The sequence below is a fragment of the Monodelphis domestica genome, chromosome 6, assembly GCF_027887165.1.
Source record: "Monodelphis domestica isolate mMonDom1 chromosome 6, mMonDom1.pri, whole genome shotgun sequence".
Taxonomy (NCBI): domain Eukaryota; kingdom Metazoa; phylum Chordata; class Mammalia; order Didelphimorphia; family Didelphidae; genus Monodelphis; species Monodelphis domestica.
Window position 1 is genome coordinate 204,514,346 of NC_077232.1, and position 16,379 is coordinate 204,530,724.

General features: G+C 38.7%; 1 protein-coding gene across 1 annotated transcript in view; it reads left to right on the forward strand.

Moving 5' to 3' along the window:
* The first annotated feature begins 1,627 nt into the window (after positions 1-1,627).
* APELA (apelin receptor early endogenous ligand) overlaps positions 1,628-16,379 on the forward strand; it is a 36,851-nt gene continuing 22,099 nt past the window's right edge. The window contains exons 1-2 of the mRNA XM_016423137.2: positions 1,628-1,913; positions 3,589-3,678. Coding sequence (XP_016278623.2) covers positions 1,838-1,913; positions 3,589-3,677 — 165 coding nt within the window. The 5' untranslated portion in view covers positions 1,628-1,837 and the 3' untranslated portion in view covers position 3,678. The remainder of the gene's footprint in view (positions 1,914-3,588; positions 3,679-16,379) is intronic.

A 16,379-nucleotide genomic window follows, 5' to 3' on the forward strand; every position in this document is an offset into this window, starting at 1 on the left:
CTCTGACTCCTGAGCTCTTGCTCTTTCCCTCTGTATTATCCAATCTCCCAAAAGAAAGGAACTTTTCCCTTTTGTCTTTTTACAGCTCAATCCCTTGATGAAATCCTAACTATATTTTGGGCATTGGGTTGGGAGATTCCTCCTTTATAAACCCTTTCCCACCCCCCAACAAAATAAAACAATATTCCAAGTCCTGGATGTGCCATGGGATGGTGTTTTCCCATCTCTTATGAACTTAGATCTTAATTTGTATTATAATTAGTTATAGAATTATCTTCTTTTCCCATTCCTCAATCATAAGCTTCTTCAATCAAATGGGCTAATATGTAAAGCTTGAAAAGCACTATTTTAATGCTTCTCGTGGTTGTGATGGTTGTTGTTGGCAGAGACCTCATCTAATGCATTTTTAAAAAATTTTTAAACCCTTACCTTCTGCCTCAGACTCCATAAGCATGGGTTCCAAGGCAGAAGAATGTAAGGGCTAGGCAACTGAAGTTAAGTGACTTGCCCAGGTTCACAGAGTTAGGAGGTATCTGAGGCCAAATCTGAACTCCAGGCCTGGCTCTCTCTCTCCCCCCTCAGACATCTAACTGTCCCTATTATATCTTGGTATCCTCCAAGCAGCCTAATTCCCTGATTTGCACATTATAGACACTTCAGTGTTTCTATCATCCAGCTAGTTAAATTCAACTGCTTTTCGGTAGCCAAGTGCAAATCTCTAACAATGAACCTGGAATTAAACACAAAATACAAAAAATTATTTATGAACTCTAGCCAGTTATTCTTTTTCTAGCAGTAACACTTCCCCCTTTCATCTCTCTGCTTGACTTCCAGAGTGTATTGTCAGCGGCATCCCTACTGCTTACCAAGGATGCAAGAGCCCCAACCATCTTTGAGGATACAGGTGAAAATCCTGAGTTTATCAGGGGATGGAATTTGCCTAGGTTTCTTTCTTCATTCTGATTCCTGTTGCTAATCCCCTATCACATGCCAATGTAGAACAGAGCACTAGTCGTGTTTTACTGGATTTTGCCTAACTTTTTCTCCCCAGCAGTGAGTTTGGGGGTTTTTTTCCCCCTGAAAAAAATCTGTCAGGGCCACATTGTACATTTGAGTTTTTGTTTTCCCAACTGAAAGCCAAGACTAACTTCAAGCTGTTCTGAACCCTCAGAATACTTCTTGGTACAAAAGGCACAGCAGATTTTGTAATTTACAAATTCCCTCTAAATAGCCACCGCTTTGCAGCCAGTTTGGGAAAGAGAAAGCATTTCAGCAGCTAGCCCTGCCACAAAGCACTGGGGGTTCTTAAGTCAGGGCTGCAGAATTCTTTGGGAGAGGGACAAAAGAGAGACTTCCTGTCCTTCCCATTACTTTCTGCATGTGGGACCAATATGGGCAATGCAAAGTTTAAACAGTTGCAAATGGAGAAGGGGAGGGGGCAGTATCATGCCTCGTTTTACATATTTCTCTATTTCTAGAATTTCAAGAGAAGCCTTAGCATTCTCCCTCCTGAAGGCTAGCAGACCCCAGAGAAGAGGTTGTTTACTGGGATGCTCCATTTCGCCATTATTTGCTTATGGAAAATAAAGAGGAGTGACAGGAAAAGAGAGGGGGGGGTGCAGAAGGGGGCTGGGGGAAGAGGGAGGCAACTGACCACAGTGCAGCACCAGTAACCTTGTCTTATGTGATCATTAACCTTGCTGGAGAGTGCAGCTGGCAGCTCACTCTGAGGTTTGTCATTAGAATCGTGAGCGGAGCCACAGAGATACTGCCAGAGTATTTAAGGGGTGGTTTGGTTTTCTGGGAGTGCTCTGGCTGTCTTCTGTGTGGCAGCAAAATGAGATTTCCATTGCTCTTTTTGGTATTTCTTTTTTTCGCGATGGGCATCCTCCTTATCAATGGACAAAGGCCAGGTAGGACTTTTATATATTAACATGTTTGAATTGCATCGTGGTGATATGTGTGATGTCTTCCTACAGATATGCATCCGGATGTATACTATGTGTGTACGTGTGGTTGGGGGCTGTGGGGGGATCTATCCACCTTTGTCTTCTGGAGATTGTTAGAGTGACTTGAGGAAATGTTTATGAATTCCAAAGCATGCTCTGCTCTTTGGTTAATTACTTTGATAGACTGTTAAAGTGATGGCTCAAGACAAATATAAAGATAAATGGGATACATAAGTTTTGCATCAGTGAGTTCAAAACATTGCACTCCAAGCTGTTGCAATTTTTTTTTTGCAGTCCTGACCGTCCAGAAAATTGGCATGCTCATTAAAGCGCTAAATAAAATCTTATATGTATAGCTAAATGGTAGAATACTAAGCAGTTAATTTAAGTACCTTTGCTGAAGCCTGGGATCTGCTAAGCTTAACTGGGTTTTACACCTTAATAGAATCACTGTGTAGAAGAAAGCAATTGAACTTTCTTAAGGGCAGTAGCTATTCTGTTTCTGGCAATAAAATTGAGTTGATTTTCTTGGAACAAACCAAAAAAAAAGAAAAGAGGTAGAAGCAGAGGAGGGGAGAGAGAGAGAGAGAGAGAGAGAGAGAGAGAGAGAGAGAGAGAGAGAGAGAGAGAGAGAGAGAGAGAGAGAGAGAGAGAGAGAGAGAGGAGAGGTTCTTATAGGGCTATTATTAATATAAAACAAAAAAAGTCCTGGATTACCATATTTGGGGTGTATAGCATTTCCTTGCTCTAAGTAGCTTCTTAAATAATTGTCCCAATTATGGTGGCTACCAGGGTTTTTAATAGCCAGGAAACCATTCTGAGCCCACATTCATTTGCTAGGCATATATCAGACACTGGGTGGGAGCTGGGCATACAAAGATGAGACAAACAAACTAAGCAATGGTCCCTGCCCTCAGGGAGCTTAGATTTTAAAGAAAACCGAAATAACCTTTTATATCCAGGATATTTTAAAAGTTGGCAACGGAAATAATAAGCTAAAAAGACTTAAGTGTAAGAGAATGGGTATACAGGATTTCCCCCTCTCTAGTCCAGTGAGGAAGAGAAAAGACCGTCCAGAGAATGAGTCTAGGGTTAATCACATGTTCATGACTGGCAGCAGTTCAGACTTTTTTCATTGTTGACCAGAAGTTCACTCAGTCAGAGAATAAATCGCAACCGGTGATCCATCTGGTATGCCCTCTAACATTCACAAGAAAAATGTACTTTTCCAAATGAGCCCTGCCCCATTCTTTACAGCTTTCTGTTCTCCAGCACACCGCAGTCTTTGCAATAAAGTTTACTTTGGTCAAAGTTCTTGTAAAATATAGATGATTAATTCGCAAGGCAGAAATTCCAAGGCAAGTTATGTTTAATTAAGCAGCTCTTTAAAAGAGTAAAGACGATGATAGGTAGCCGTGGCTAGCCTGAGCTTTAAAATGCCCTTCTTGATGCATTTTGATTTCCGAGGTAGCATTTTAGTAATACACGTGAATTGTGCATCCTCTTGGCTCTTGTCAAAAGAATTCTCGCCAAGCAAAAAACAAGTGGGCAGCTTGACTACAAAAGCTTTCTTTGCATGCGCTGGCAGCATGATACATGATTTCCTAGGGAGTGAAAAGTGTTTTTGCTTTAATTGCAGGTAACCTGGCATTGCGAAGAAAACTGCATCGACACAGCTGTCTCCAGAGGAGATGCATACCCCTTCATTCCCGGGTGCCCTTCCCCTGAGGTATTTCTGATAGCAAAAATGTGTGTTTTTACATTTTCTGCAGTGTTCATTCATATCTGTGTTAGAGCTGATAATAAAAATCAGGCGCCAGGAGAATGCAATTATGAATGTGCCTCTAAACATGTGTTTTGAAAAGCTGCGTGGGTAGTTGAGCATGTTCCCCAGAATAAGCACATTCCAACTTATACTTACGTGGTATTTTTTTAAAGCACTTGGAGATGCCTTTTCTTAACCAAACCACAGACGTAATTTGTTTGGTTTTGATTCTTGGTCATTTCTTTTTGCCTGCAGACAGGGTCTGAAAAGAGAACAAAACCTATTTGTTAATCTCTACTCCCAAGCAGTATTCCTAGCCTCTCCGCTCTGGCCATTGCTGATTACTAGGCTTTCTAGGAGAAACCGGGGGGGGGGGGGGGGGGGGGGGGGGGGGTTGAGGAGGGAAAGGGGGTTGGGAAGAGAAAGGGGGATGGGAAATGGGGGAGCACTTGCCGCTACCCTAATTTGCCTTTTGCAGCTTCTGATCCTAAATTAGCTTTCCCTTAATTTCCCACCCACCAAAATGCTAATCTTTTCACTCAGGAAACTGCCTTCCCAATCCACCAAGAATCCAGTTTGAATCTATTAACTTTTAAAAGGTACTGAAGTAGAAACGCTTCACATAAAAATATTCCTGTTGGTTTTCAACTGCCATGATTTTAAAGTCTACATTCCTTTTTTTTTTTTTAAGTCTTTCAAGATGGCTCAGGAGCTCAGCCTCTCCGCTGAGCGGTGTGCATATACAAACACTAATTAACTAGTTCAGTTAGCCTGTATGGAGCTTTTATAGCTTTATTCCTGCTAAGGAAAGAACCATTTCAATGCCCATTGTTTGCTCGCTCTTTTCCTATCTGGTTAAAGCCCTGTGCTAAGACGTCAGAAGGAACTTAAAAGGTAGAGTAATAGGTAACTATAGATGAGGCTAAACCCAAGACCGAAGCCCGTTTTCCCAGTGTCCTCCTGGATAGAAGGAGAAAAACTTGCCAGAACTAGTTTTTGAGAAATAGCGACTGCAGCTTACGTAGAGTAGAACGACCACATCTTGCGTGTTTATCAGGAGAAATAATGGTAAATCTTTCTGGAGGAGCCCCTGGCTCGGGTTTTCCGAGCATTTTTCTGTAAATAACAATGAGCATTGCTAGCATCAGACAATAGCCAGAAGATTCCTGCATATTAGTAAAGGGGAGAGAGGGAGACACCCTTGCATAATGAAACACAAAGCATCCCTTATCCACAGGTCATCGCGGCTTTCCGCACTAACTGCTGACCATAAAAAAAAAAAAAAAACTGCCAAGGTTTGGGGTAAACAACTTGCTAGTTGGAATAAGAAAGTCTTAAAAGTTAAGGAAAACTCTGACGTGGTCAGAACATTTGCGAAAGGAATGCCTGGGACTATTTTTTTGGGTCTTCTCTTTGTATCTGTCACCTAGCAGGTGCCAGACTCATAGTAGGAGCCTAATCAGCGTCTTGAATCTAAATGAACTCAATTAATACCTGCAGCAATCCTTAACTTTGGGCAGTTTTGCAGTTGCCCTAAAGTTCCATAGTTCTTGCTTAGATTCTCAGTCTAGGCCAGGAAAACACTATTACTAGAAGCTTTGCACCGAGTTTTAAAAAAATACTAAAAGGTGCATTTGCAACATAAAAACCACCTACCAAGGCATGCATACACAATGTTAATGTATTTCCCAAGATTACTCTGTGACTCTGTTGCTAACGAATATTATATTAAAATTAGGGTCGAGATAGGGACTAGAACTGTGGTTTGTTGTTGTTGTTTTTTTTAGCTAAGGGACCTCTAAATAAAGAAGCTCCATTTACCAGTGAAGTTCCTTCTTTGAATTTTTAATTTTAAAGACTTGCCACTTGGGCAAGTTGGGTTTGATGCTATAGAGTTTTTTGGTGGAGGGAAAAGGTAAGGGGTTGAACTCAGGTCTCCCTGATGTTAAGGCCAGCCCACTTATCCATTCCATCACCCTATCTCTCATTAAAAGTAGGTAAGAATAATTATGCATTATTTTGTGACATTTTATAACATACCTGGCATACTTGAACATCACAGTGGGGTAGTAGACAGGGCACGTTTTATCCCCATTTTATAGATGAGGAGGCTCAATGGATTTGACCTTCCTAGAGTCACAGAAAGTGGCAGGACCAAGACTCCAACTGAGCCCTCTAACTTCCAGGCTAGTGTGTGTACCACTAACCACTGCCTCTACCTGTATTACAACTTCCTCTTATCTCATGTCCTTATTAGGCATTTTTATGGGCACTAACGAAGCCAAGGAAGTTGGGCTCTAGGGCCTGGAGCCAGCTCTCTCTCAGCAAAAGGCTCCTTTCATCCCTCCTAAGGTCTACCCCAACATTCTTTCACCTCCATGTTTCCTGCATGCTCTAAGCACAAATTGAATGTGAGGGGTGGGATCCATTTAGACTAGGTCCCTCTAACAAGGTAGATAAACTGAATAAAATGTAGTTTACATTGGAAGCTTTTCAGATTAGCCCCTTGGTGATGAATTCTTTGGTCCACTTATTAGTAATGCTTGCTAACCCCACTGTTACTTGGCCAAATTGCCTGGCCCTTCCCATTGAGCTGGTTTCATTAAAGTAGCTACCCTGTATACAACTGATCTCACTCATTATTTTGGCATTAGGTAGACAGGCTCAGGGTTCTAAGTGGTAGATTTGATATAAGAATGGAGAACAAGATGATGCTTATCAATGATAAGGGAGAAAATCCTCCTTCAAGTGTTGTGCAAGGGAGATAAATTGAGCAGCCAAAGGTAGCCTGATTTTGTCTTCTTTTGTCCACTTTCCCAAAATTATCTTCTTCTCATAGTTAAATCTACTAGTTGTTTTTACATCCCAAGTATTGCAGATCAGCTTTTTTATCCTTTTAGGAAGACAAGTATGTTTTAATGTTGATCACAAGAACTCTTTGGGTGCTGATTTTAGAATTATTTTCTGGAATAAAGTATATATAATCATCTCATATTCCCTAATTAAGTTCAACAACCATTGACTAGGTTGTTGATCATTGAGTACCTACTATGTGTTCATCACAGGGCTTGAGAATCTAACAGGAGAAAAAGAGACAAGTATTTAATTGTTTTTGGGTTTTTTTTAAGCCTAACAGAGAGAGATGAAGTATTTAGGTTATATTGTTAGTCTGCAGTAAGTATACAGAACATATATGTACTCAAACAGAATGATATAAAATGTTAAAAGAGAGAGAATCCTTTTAAATTGCAAGGTGCTGGGGTGGGAAATGGGGGTGCAGTGGGGGGATCAGGGAAAATTTTACAGAGGAGAAACAGCACGTGAATTGGGTCTTACGTAAACCTTTCATAGATTTCAACAAGCCAGAATTATCCCAATTAGAAAAATCTCTTTGAGTTATGAGGATCTCAATAAATATACTCTTGAGTAATTACAAGTATCCATTCCACATCACAATTTTCCCAATTGAAGTTTATATATATATTGTGGATCTATATAAGAAATTAAATGGGAATTTGGGGGGAGTTTTGCAAAGGCCAGCAGAGGACAAAGAAAAAGTTTAGAAATTCAGAAATGCCTAAAATATGTGTCTAGTGTTGCATGATATCAACATATTTTATCTTTTAATACCTTAAATATAAGCAGTAAACACCCCATAAAAGAAAAAGAAAAAACTCTCTTCTCTGAAGTCTTGAAAGGAGGACCAAACATTTTTTTTTTAAACCCTTACCTTCCGTCTTGAAATCAATACTGTGTATTGGCTCCAAGGCAGAAGAATGGTAAGGGCAAGGCAATGGGGGTTAAGTGACTTACCCAGGGTCACACAGCTGGGAAGTGTCTGAGGCCAGATTTGAATCTAGGACCTCCCATCTCTAGGCCTGGCTCTCAATCCACTGAGCCACCCAGCTGCTCCCTGGACCAAACATTTTTACATGGATTTTCAGAATTGCAGGGGCACCATGTCACTAACCCTTGTGATATGAAAGGGATACCTGTATTGTGCTGTTGAAATAACTTAAGAGGACTCAGAGGTGGAATATTTAGGGAGTTTCTAGAAAGGTCCATTACTGATTATTGATGGAGAAACTGATTAGCCAATGTCTTGATGCCTTTCTATTGTTTCAATTGTTGGTTAAGCTAGAGTTAGACCCAAAAAAGATACCCAGACTTGACAAAGTGGCAGTTATGTTCTCTGGGACTCCTAGGAAAAGATGTATCATGGGTATGTCTATCTGCACTTCCTCTAGCATAAAGACTGACAGGCAGCTGAGGAAGCCAGGCTATTGTTGTCTGTAGATCTCTTCTCAAGGTGCCTTTTGTATGCCATAGTAATACTGTAGGTAAGGAATTTTCCAGTTAAGTGTTTTCTGGTAAAAAAAAAAAACAAACTAAAAACTAAAACTGATTGAATGTGAGACTTACATTATCAGATAATACTTCTTAAGGAAAGTCATTTTCAAAGTTGCGAGGACTGAAGTAAGAAGACACTGGAGGCAAGAAGATCAGGGGAGGAGGTTATTGTAATCTAAACTAAATGAGTACTTCAATTGAAGTAATGGCTGAGTGAGTAAACAGAAGAAGTAGAGTGTGAGCAATATTATAGAGGAAGAAATGGTAAGATTTGGCAACTAAATGGATTGGCAGAGTTTTAAGGATTTAAGGATTTTAAGTTTTAAGAATTAAGGATAAAACCAAGGTTCCAAACCTGGGAAACTAGAAGAACTGTGGCATCTATGACAGAAATGGGAGAATTTCAAAGAAGGGTGGGTTGTAGAGGAGGAGGTGTGTAAAGCTAATGAATTTCATTTCAGACATATTGAGTTTAAAATATAAATATCTAGCTTACAATATATCCACTAAGCAAGTGGTGATACAGAACTGAAGCTCAAGAAAGGGACTGGCGTGTGTAGAAAGAAAGGGGGGCTTAAGACAAAAACTTGGGAAATACCCATCAATAGGAGTTTTGATTTATGTTGTGAGCCAGCAAAGGAAACTCAGGAGGATTCAGAAAGGTAAAGGGAGGATAAGGCAAAGAGTAGTTTCATGAAAACCCAGAGAGGAAAGAGTGTCCAGGAAGAGAAAATGATAAATAATATCAAATACTGAGGTCAAGGAGGATGAGTCCTAAGAAAAGATTATTATACGTGGCAATTGAGGGATTATCAATAACTTTGGAGAAAATATTTTCAGTTGAGTTGATGAGATCAGAAACCATATTGCAAGTAAAAGATAATTAGGGTCTAGTTAAACTAGGTCAAGGTGGTGAGACTGGATATCCGTGAGATCTCAGAAGTAGGATAGCTTAGATTTGGCAATTGATCATGTTGAGGTAGAAATAAGGAAAGGAGAAGAAAGTCAAAAGTTTTATTCTGAGGTTCCAAACTCCTAAATTGGGAGAAAGGTGGAGCTAGCAATAGAAATGGGGAACTTCTAGTAGGAAGGGAGTCAGGTCACAGGAAAAAGATAAGGAGTTCAGTTAAGGACACATTGTGTTTGAGGCAATGGTGGGAGATGGATGAAAACTTCCAGCAGGCAATGGGAAATATGAAGTTCAGAGGAGAGGTTATAGTTGGAAAATGGAGAATATCCTACCAAAAAGTAAGTTCTGAAGCCATAAGAATAGGTAAGAGAAAGATTACAGAGACTGAAAAGAAACAGACTGCTGCAGGGTCTCTTAAGTTTCAATGTTGGATGAAGGAGGGAAGAAAAAGAGGTTACAGGCGTGGATGATGTTAGCAGTGAACCACTGGGGTTGCAGCATCAAGGAATTCAGAGGAGGTAATATATCAGGGAAAGGCTAGTCAGAAGTGTCAAATGCAGCAAAGTGGTCAGGGAAGATGAAGACAGGATGGGGAAAAGCCACTGGATTTAGTGATAAGAGGGTCACTGGTGACCTTGGAATGAACTGGTTCAAATAAAGTGAAGGAAGCCAGATTACAAAAGACTGGAGAAGCAGAAATAAACAGTGAGTACAGTAGATCAATAGTTCTCAAATATTTTGGTCTCCTCTCAGGACCCCTCTTAAAAATTATTCAGAATCCCAAAGGGTTTCTATTTATGTGGCTTATAGAGATATTTGCCATATTCAAAATTTAACATGAAAAAAATTTAAATACTTGTTAATTCATTTAAAAATAACAATAATAAGCACTATATTCATAAATTATTTTATGAAAAATAATTATTTTCCAAAAAATGGAGTATAAGAATGACATGTTTTTCTATATTTTTTGCAAATCTTTAATATCTAGCTTAATAAATGGCAACCAGATTCTTATATTTGTATTCAATGTGTTGTGATATGTTGTTTTGATTGAAGTACATAAAGAAAATCCAGCCTTGCATAGATGTTTAGGTAAAAAAGAAAAGTGTTTTAATTACCGTTACAGATAATTGTGGATTTTTTCTTTGATATTATCCCTAAAGTTGAGAAGTTATAGTTTCTTAAAGAGTAGTTGCAGTGTACAATCTGAAACCATATCAATGAATTTTTCAGTTACATTAAAATCCATCCATCTTTCTTGAACCTTGAATGGATTATAACCATGAATGTTTTCAAAACATCATGCATTGGTCATTTGGGGGTGGGGAATGGTTCAATACGATATGTAGATATTCTAAATGTTGACATGCTTATTATACCATCATTTTTTAAAACCATTTATTAAGATCACCACCAACCTCATCAGAAAAGTCCTTTAAGTATTGGGAAGCTATCACGTTCGCATGGCAGAAATGAGTTTTCCAAAATTCAGGTTTTTTGCTTAAAAATTTAAATTTTATTAGCAACAAATAATATCAGTTATTTTCCTTAAAGTGACAGGCTCAATAGGTTCAATATTTAGAAAATAATGTGCCAGAAATTCAAAACTGAATAACCATACTTTGTCCATAACTCTTTCAAGTAAAAATGGTGGTGGGGGGTTTTGAGGGAAAGCAACTAGTTCAATTGGCTACTCCATCATGAGTACTTTTCCTCAAGAAATCATCACACTTCCAGATGTAGTAGTTTCATCACATGGAATAGTGAAAAGGCATGTACCCAAGGGCCAATACTTAATAAAAGTAATCATTTCGCTACTTCACCAAGGGCATTCTTAATGGAAACTTGCTTATGTGTGAATCTGTATCAATATATTTGTGTGTGTACATATATATGCATATGTACACAAATATATATATATGTGTGGGTAATTAATTAATACACATAAAAGATCTTCAAGGATTAGTTAGTGCTACTACTGGACACAGTATAAATACAAGCAGAACAGTAAGTCAAACCATGTCTGTAGAAAAAGCAAAAGTGCAATTCTTCAGATGAGATTGTAAGTCAGTCTTCATGTCTACAATTAAATCTTTAATGAACTGGTCACATAGTCTCTAGAATATTCCATGGACACTCATATGAGACAGATAATGTCATTATTATGAAATAGTCTTGTGCTCACTGAGCCCTTGAAAGGACCTCAGGAACCCCCAGGTGCCTGCAGACCACATTTTGAGAACCACTGGTATAGACTATGGATATTGTTAGAGATCATGGGAATTTTATATAACATGAAGAAACAATCCCAGACTGCTTGTAGATGTGTTCAAGCTCTGACGTTTAGCTTCTTTGTGATCTTGAGCTAGTTACTTAATATCCTGAGCCTTAGTTTTCTCCTCTTTAAAATGGGGGTGGGGGGTGGGAAGGGTAGGACTGGGTGGTCTTTAATGTCTCTGCCAGCTCTAGATTTATGGTCCTATGAATTGAGACCTAAATGGGAAGGTAGAGGTAAAGGGAGTGAATATATATCTGGTATGTATATAGGGGAAGGGGCTTGGGGTGGATTAACAGTAGAATTTGGTTGACTAAAATGCAGAATTTCCTAAATATTTATTTCAAAGCTACCTGAAAAAAAAAGACTTAACAAAGATAAGCAATTCATAATCTAGAATTTGTTAACACAAAGATTATCGATATCTTCCCCAGTGTGACAGCAAAATTGTTTATAATTCATCTAGCTTAACATCACAATATTAATGTGATAAATGTGCACTTAAAATGCTCCCCTTACCCCTAAAGAATATTCTGTGACTGACCACAATCTAACTTCAAAGTTCTCTTCTTTCATGTTGATTTCTCTTTGCAAGAGAAGCTAGTATTTTTAAGCATCATTCATTTGTTAATGCACCTTTTCATAGACCCTTGAGTCATCTATATCCTGCCCTGTTCCTTTGGAATCCACATGTGAGTGACTCTACTCTTCTCTCACATTCCTTATTGCATTCCTCACAATCACTTTTCCTTTTTATCTAATCCCCAGTTGTACCCTACTCCATCTTCACACCCAGATTATGAGAAGGCCCTCAACTGCCTTCCCCCATTCCTCCCCGCCATTTTTGCTTTTCTTTTTTCCCCCTCTGGTCCATCCTTACTCTTCTCTGAGACTAATCCCTCAATCAATACCTTTGGTCTCATACCTCCAGCAGTCACCCCACCTTTCTCATCAATCTACAATCTCTCTCTCTTCCCAATGACCCAGTCCTACCTGCACACTCTTGGCACCCAAATCATAAAAAAATACCTTGTCCTGAACTTTGGGATTCTTCCAGCTATTGTTTCATCATTTTTTCTCCCTTTTTGCTGCTCAACTTCTGAAAGGGAAATTATCTACACTGAATGTCTCAACTAATCACTTATCTACTCAACTCTAGATTTTTTTTTTTTACCACTCTCCCCACCACTCTACTGAAACTCATTTTCTGGGAATCACCAATAACCAGCTAATTACTAAATCCAGTGGCATCCTTTTTTTTAACCTTGATGCAACATGTGACACTACCAATAACTTCTCACTTTGCTTGAGACCCAAGACTCTCCTGGCTCTCTTCCTACCTCTTAATTCACCTTCATTGGCTCCATTTGTAACTCCTGATTCTCTTCCAGATCTCTTAAGCTTTTAAAATTGAGTTTTCTTCCCCCCCCCCAAAGGCTGAGGCTCCCAAGGTTTTGTCCTTGACTTTCTCCTCTTCTTTCTGTAGTCTTTCCTGACAATCTCATTCACTCCCCTGACTTTTAACTCTAAGATGTCTATATCTCCTCTTGTTTATAAAACATCTCTACCTAGATTTCTCCACTATCTGAAACACAACAGCCCTAAAATTAACTCTATAATCACTTCCCCAAACCTGCTCGTTCTCCTGATAATGTGTATATATATTTGCATACATATATTTATGTGTATGGATTTGTATATGTACAAGCAGGTATCCTCTCCACATTACAACTTTTCCCATCACTATTTCAATGTAATATTGAGCAGCATAAGAGATTAAATGGGAATTTGGGGGAAGTTTTGTGGAAGCTGCCAATGACATACAAAGGCCAGGACACAACACAGAAAAATAAAACCCCCGAAATATATAAAATACATGTATAATATTGTATGGGTCAGTATATTTTATCATTTCATGTTCTAAATATACATTATTTCTTTTGTAAAAGTTAATATAAATAAAAAGTTAGTTTTCTAAGAGAACGTGAAAGCCAACAGATAACATGTGAAGGCTAGAAATAAATATTGATCTACATATAGATCTAAAATTAAATATTCACCCAAATTTTACAGTAAGGTACAGTAAACACTCCATATGAGAAAAATAATTCAGACTTCTTCTCTGGTACAAAAAGAGGGCCCAAAATTTTACACTGGTTTTCCATATCATAGAGGAACTATACCCTTAACTCCCACAATATTGAAGGGGTTTGGTATCTATATGTTCATATACACATTATATATATGTATATATATGATATGTGGGTATTTGAATGTATGTATAGATACATATATATTTTGTCAATGGCTCCAACACTCATCCAGTGTACTATATTTGAAACCTAGGTATTCTTTGATTTTTCTCTCTTCTTTACTTCTCAGATCTTTTTTATTTATCTATTTTCAATTTAATTTTTTAATTAATAAAAATTTATTTTCTCTCCCTCTCACTTCCTCATCTCCCAGTTCTACAGCAAAAAAGAAAACGCTCATAAAAATATGCATAGTCAAGTAAAACAGTTTCTCCCATTGGCCAAGCCCAAAAATATGTGTCTCATCATACATCTTCAAGCCAAACCTCTGCATGTTTCACTCTCAGTCCTCTGGGATCCTGGTTAGTTATTACACTGATCCAACTTCTTAAGTCTTTCAAAAACTAATAGCTCCTACCTCACGAAGTTGTCATAAGGATCAAGTGAGATAATATTTGTAAAGCACTTAACACAGTGCCTGGGATGTGTTCTCCACAGCTAGGGGGATAGAATGCCAAGCCTGAAGTCAGGAAGACTCATCTTTCTGAGTTCAAATCTGGTCTCAGATACTTATTAGCTGTGTGACCCTGAAAAAGTAATTTAACCATGTATGCCTCAGTTTCCTCATCTGTAAAAGGAGCTGGAGAAGGAAATGGCAAACCACTACAGGATCTTTGCCAAGAAAACCCAAAATGGGGTCATAAAGAGTCAAAGTGGATACTTAATAACTACTTATTCCCTTCTTGTTGTATAAATTGTTCTCTTCCCTTCTTATATCCAAGCTGAGATAAACTCTGTCAATTCCTTCTCTTTAACAAGGCAGGCATCTGGCTTCACCTTAATCCATCCTTACCAGCCACCCAGACCCACTTCGCTGGCTTCCTAACAAATCTTTCTCCTCCTTTCTCGTCTCATTCCATTCCATCCATCATTTCAACAACATACCAGGCTAATCTTCCAGTCATTCTTCTGCTCAGAAATCTTCACTGGATCCCTAGTACCTCCTAGGGAACATTCAGACTCCTATGTCTTGGCATTCAAGGCCCTCTACACACAGCAGCTACTTCACCTTTCTAGTCTTGCCTCTTAGTCAGACTACACTATTCTCTCCTGTGAATGCATCCTTTGTTTGCTCACCCAGTTCCCAGGTCCTCGGATGGATGGATTCTCCTTCTGTCTTAAGTTGTTACCAAGCCATTAAATCTGGGCATCCAAGTCACTTCCTCCAGAAAGTCTTCTCTGATCCTGCATTGAGAGTTTCCTCTCAGACCTTCCTGAGGGTTTTATTCTATGTCTCTCTACTGTTCCTTCCATATATTCCAGGGACCTCATATCCTATTAGACGGCAACCTTTCTTACTTTATCCAGGAATTATCTAAACTTCGTATCTTTCCTCGGTGGCTCAGCCACTGAGCCTTCAAGATAGGGGCTTAACAAATATCTGGATTTCTTTGTTTGAGTAAATATAAACATTTTATGGCCCCAGTCCTGTCTTAGGGATGGATTATCAGATTTAGAACTGAATGGAATATTAGAGAGTACCATGTCATTATAGGATTGCAAGCTGAAAGGGACCTTAGACACCTCTTATTTTACAAATAAGGGTCAGAGAAGGGAAGGGATTTGTCCAGGATTATACAGCTAATTAGGTGTCTGAGATGGGATTTGAACACTGTTTTCATGACTGAATCCAGAGTTTTATTTATTCACTACCATTTTAAAGGTTAAGAAACCAAGTCCTAAAGAGATTTAATGATTCACCCAAGGTAATAAAGGAAATAAGGAGCAGAGGTGGAATTTGAATTCAAGTCCTTATAATTCAAATCTATGTCGTTATAATTTGTCATTTCTCAAGTATTCATTTAGTAAACTAAAGAGACTTTTAGCTTCCTCAAAAAGTAATGGTGTGATTTGTTTTTTGGCTGTATTATTCCTATCCAAAAATGGCAGGAGTAGAAGTCTTCACATGCTTGGAATAGACATCCCCCTACCTCATCTCAACCCACCACCTAGTCACTTTTATTGAGGTACACCTCTGGGCATACTATACCTTCTTGGAGTGAAAGGTGAGAGTCAGATCAATGGTAGACACCAAAGATGGATAACCAGCCCTGAAAGTATGGGAAGATTTCCTCCAGCAGAGCAGGCAGATGAGAACAATTTGTCCCAACATCCATGAAGGTGGAGTGCTTAGAGTTTGGTCAGACATCAAAGATGACAAGGTCATCCACTGGATCCCAGACCATTGCCAGTTGTCTTGATTTTTGCCTTGCCACTGATTTCTATGATTCTGGACAAGAAACTGGAGCTGATGAACTTGTGCAACTCTACCTCACTTAAAACTAGTTCATGCCCAAGCCCCCATGATATCATTGTTCCTCTTTGAAATGAAGGATGAGCAATGACTGTAGAATGCTTCAATACTCCAAAAGCTCTGCAATATCCATAGTAAAGATATTCTATGGATGCTAATTATAATCCCTCCCCTAACTTAGTGGTCAACCATGAATTGCTGAGGCTAAAAAAACCAAACAAACAACCCTGAAACCCAAAGATTTGGTAGTTATCCTTTTAGCAATAAGTATCTCCAAATTTAGCTGAATAGAAGTCTTTCTGGATTTGTAAGCCCAACCAGAGTTTCCATTTTCTTGGCATAGCCTTCACATCACATCGAACTCACAACAAGACCACAAATTGGAACCGATCCTCATGTAACAATAGAATGTTTAAAAACAATTTAAACATATTTTTTTGCTACTTGAAAAGTAACCAAAGCCACTACTATGAGCCATTTTAAAAACTGCTTCATTTCTGACTTGATAAATATTAATCAGAAAATAAAGTGAAAATTTACTACTTAAATCAGAAGTGTCAA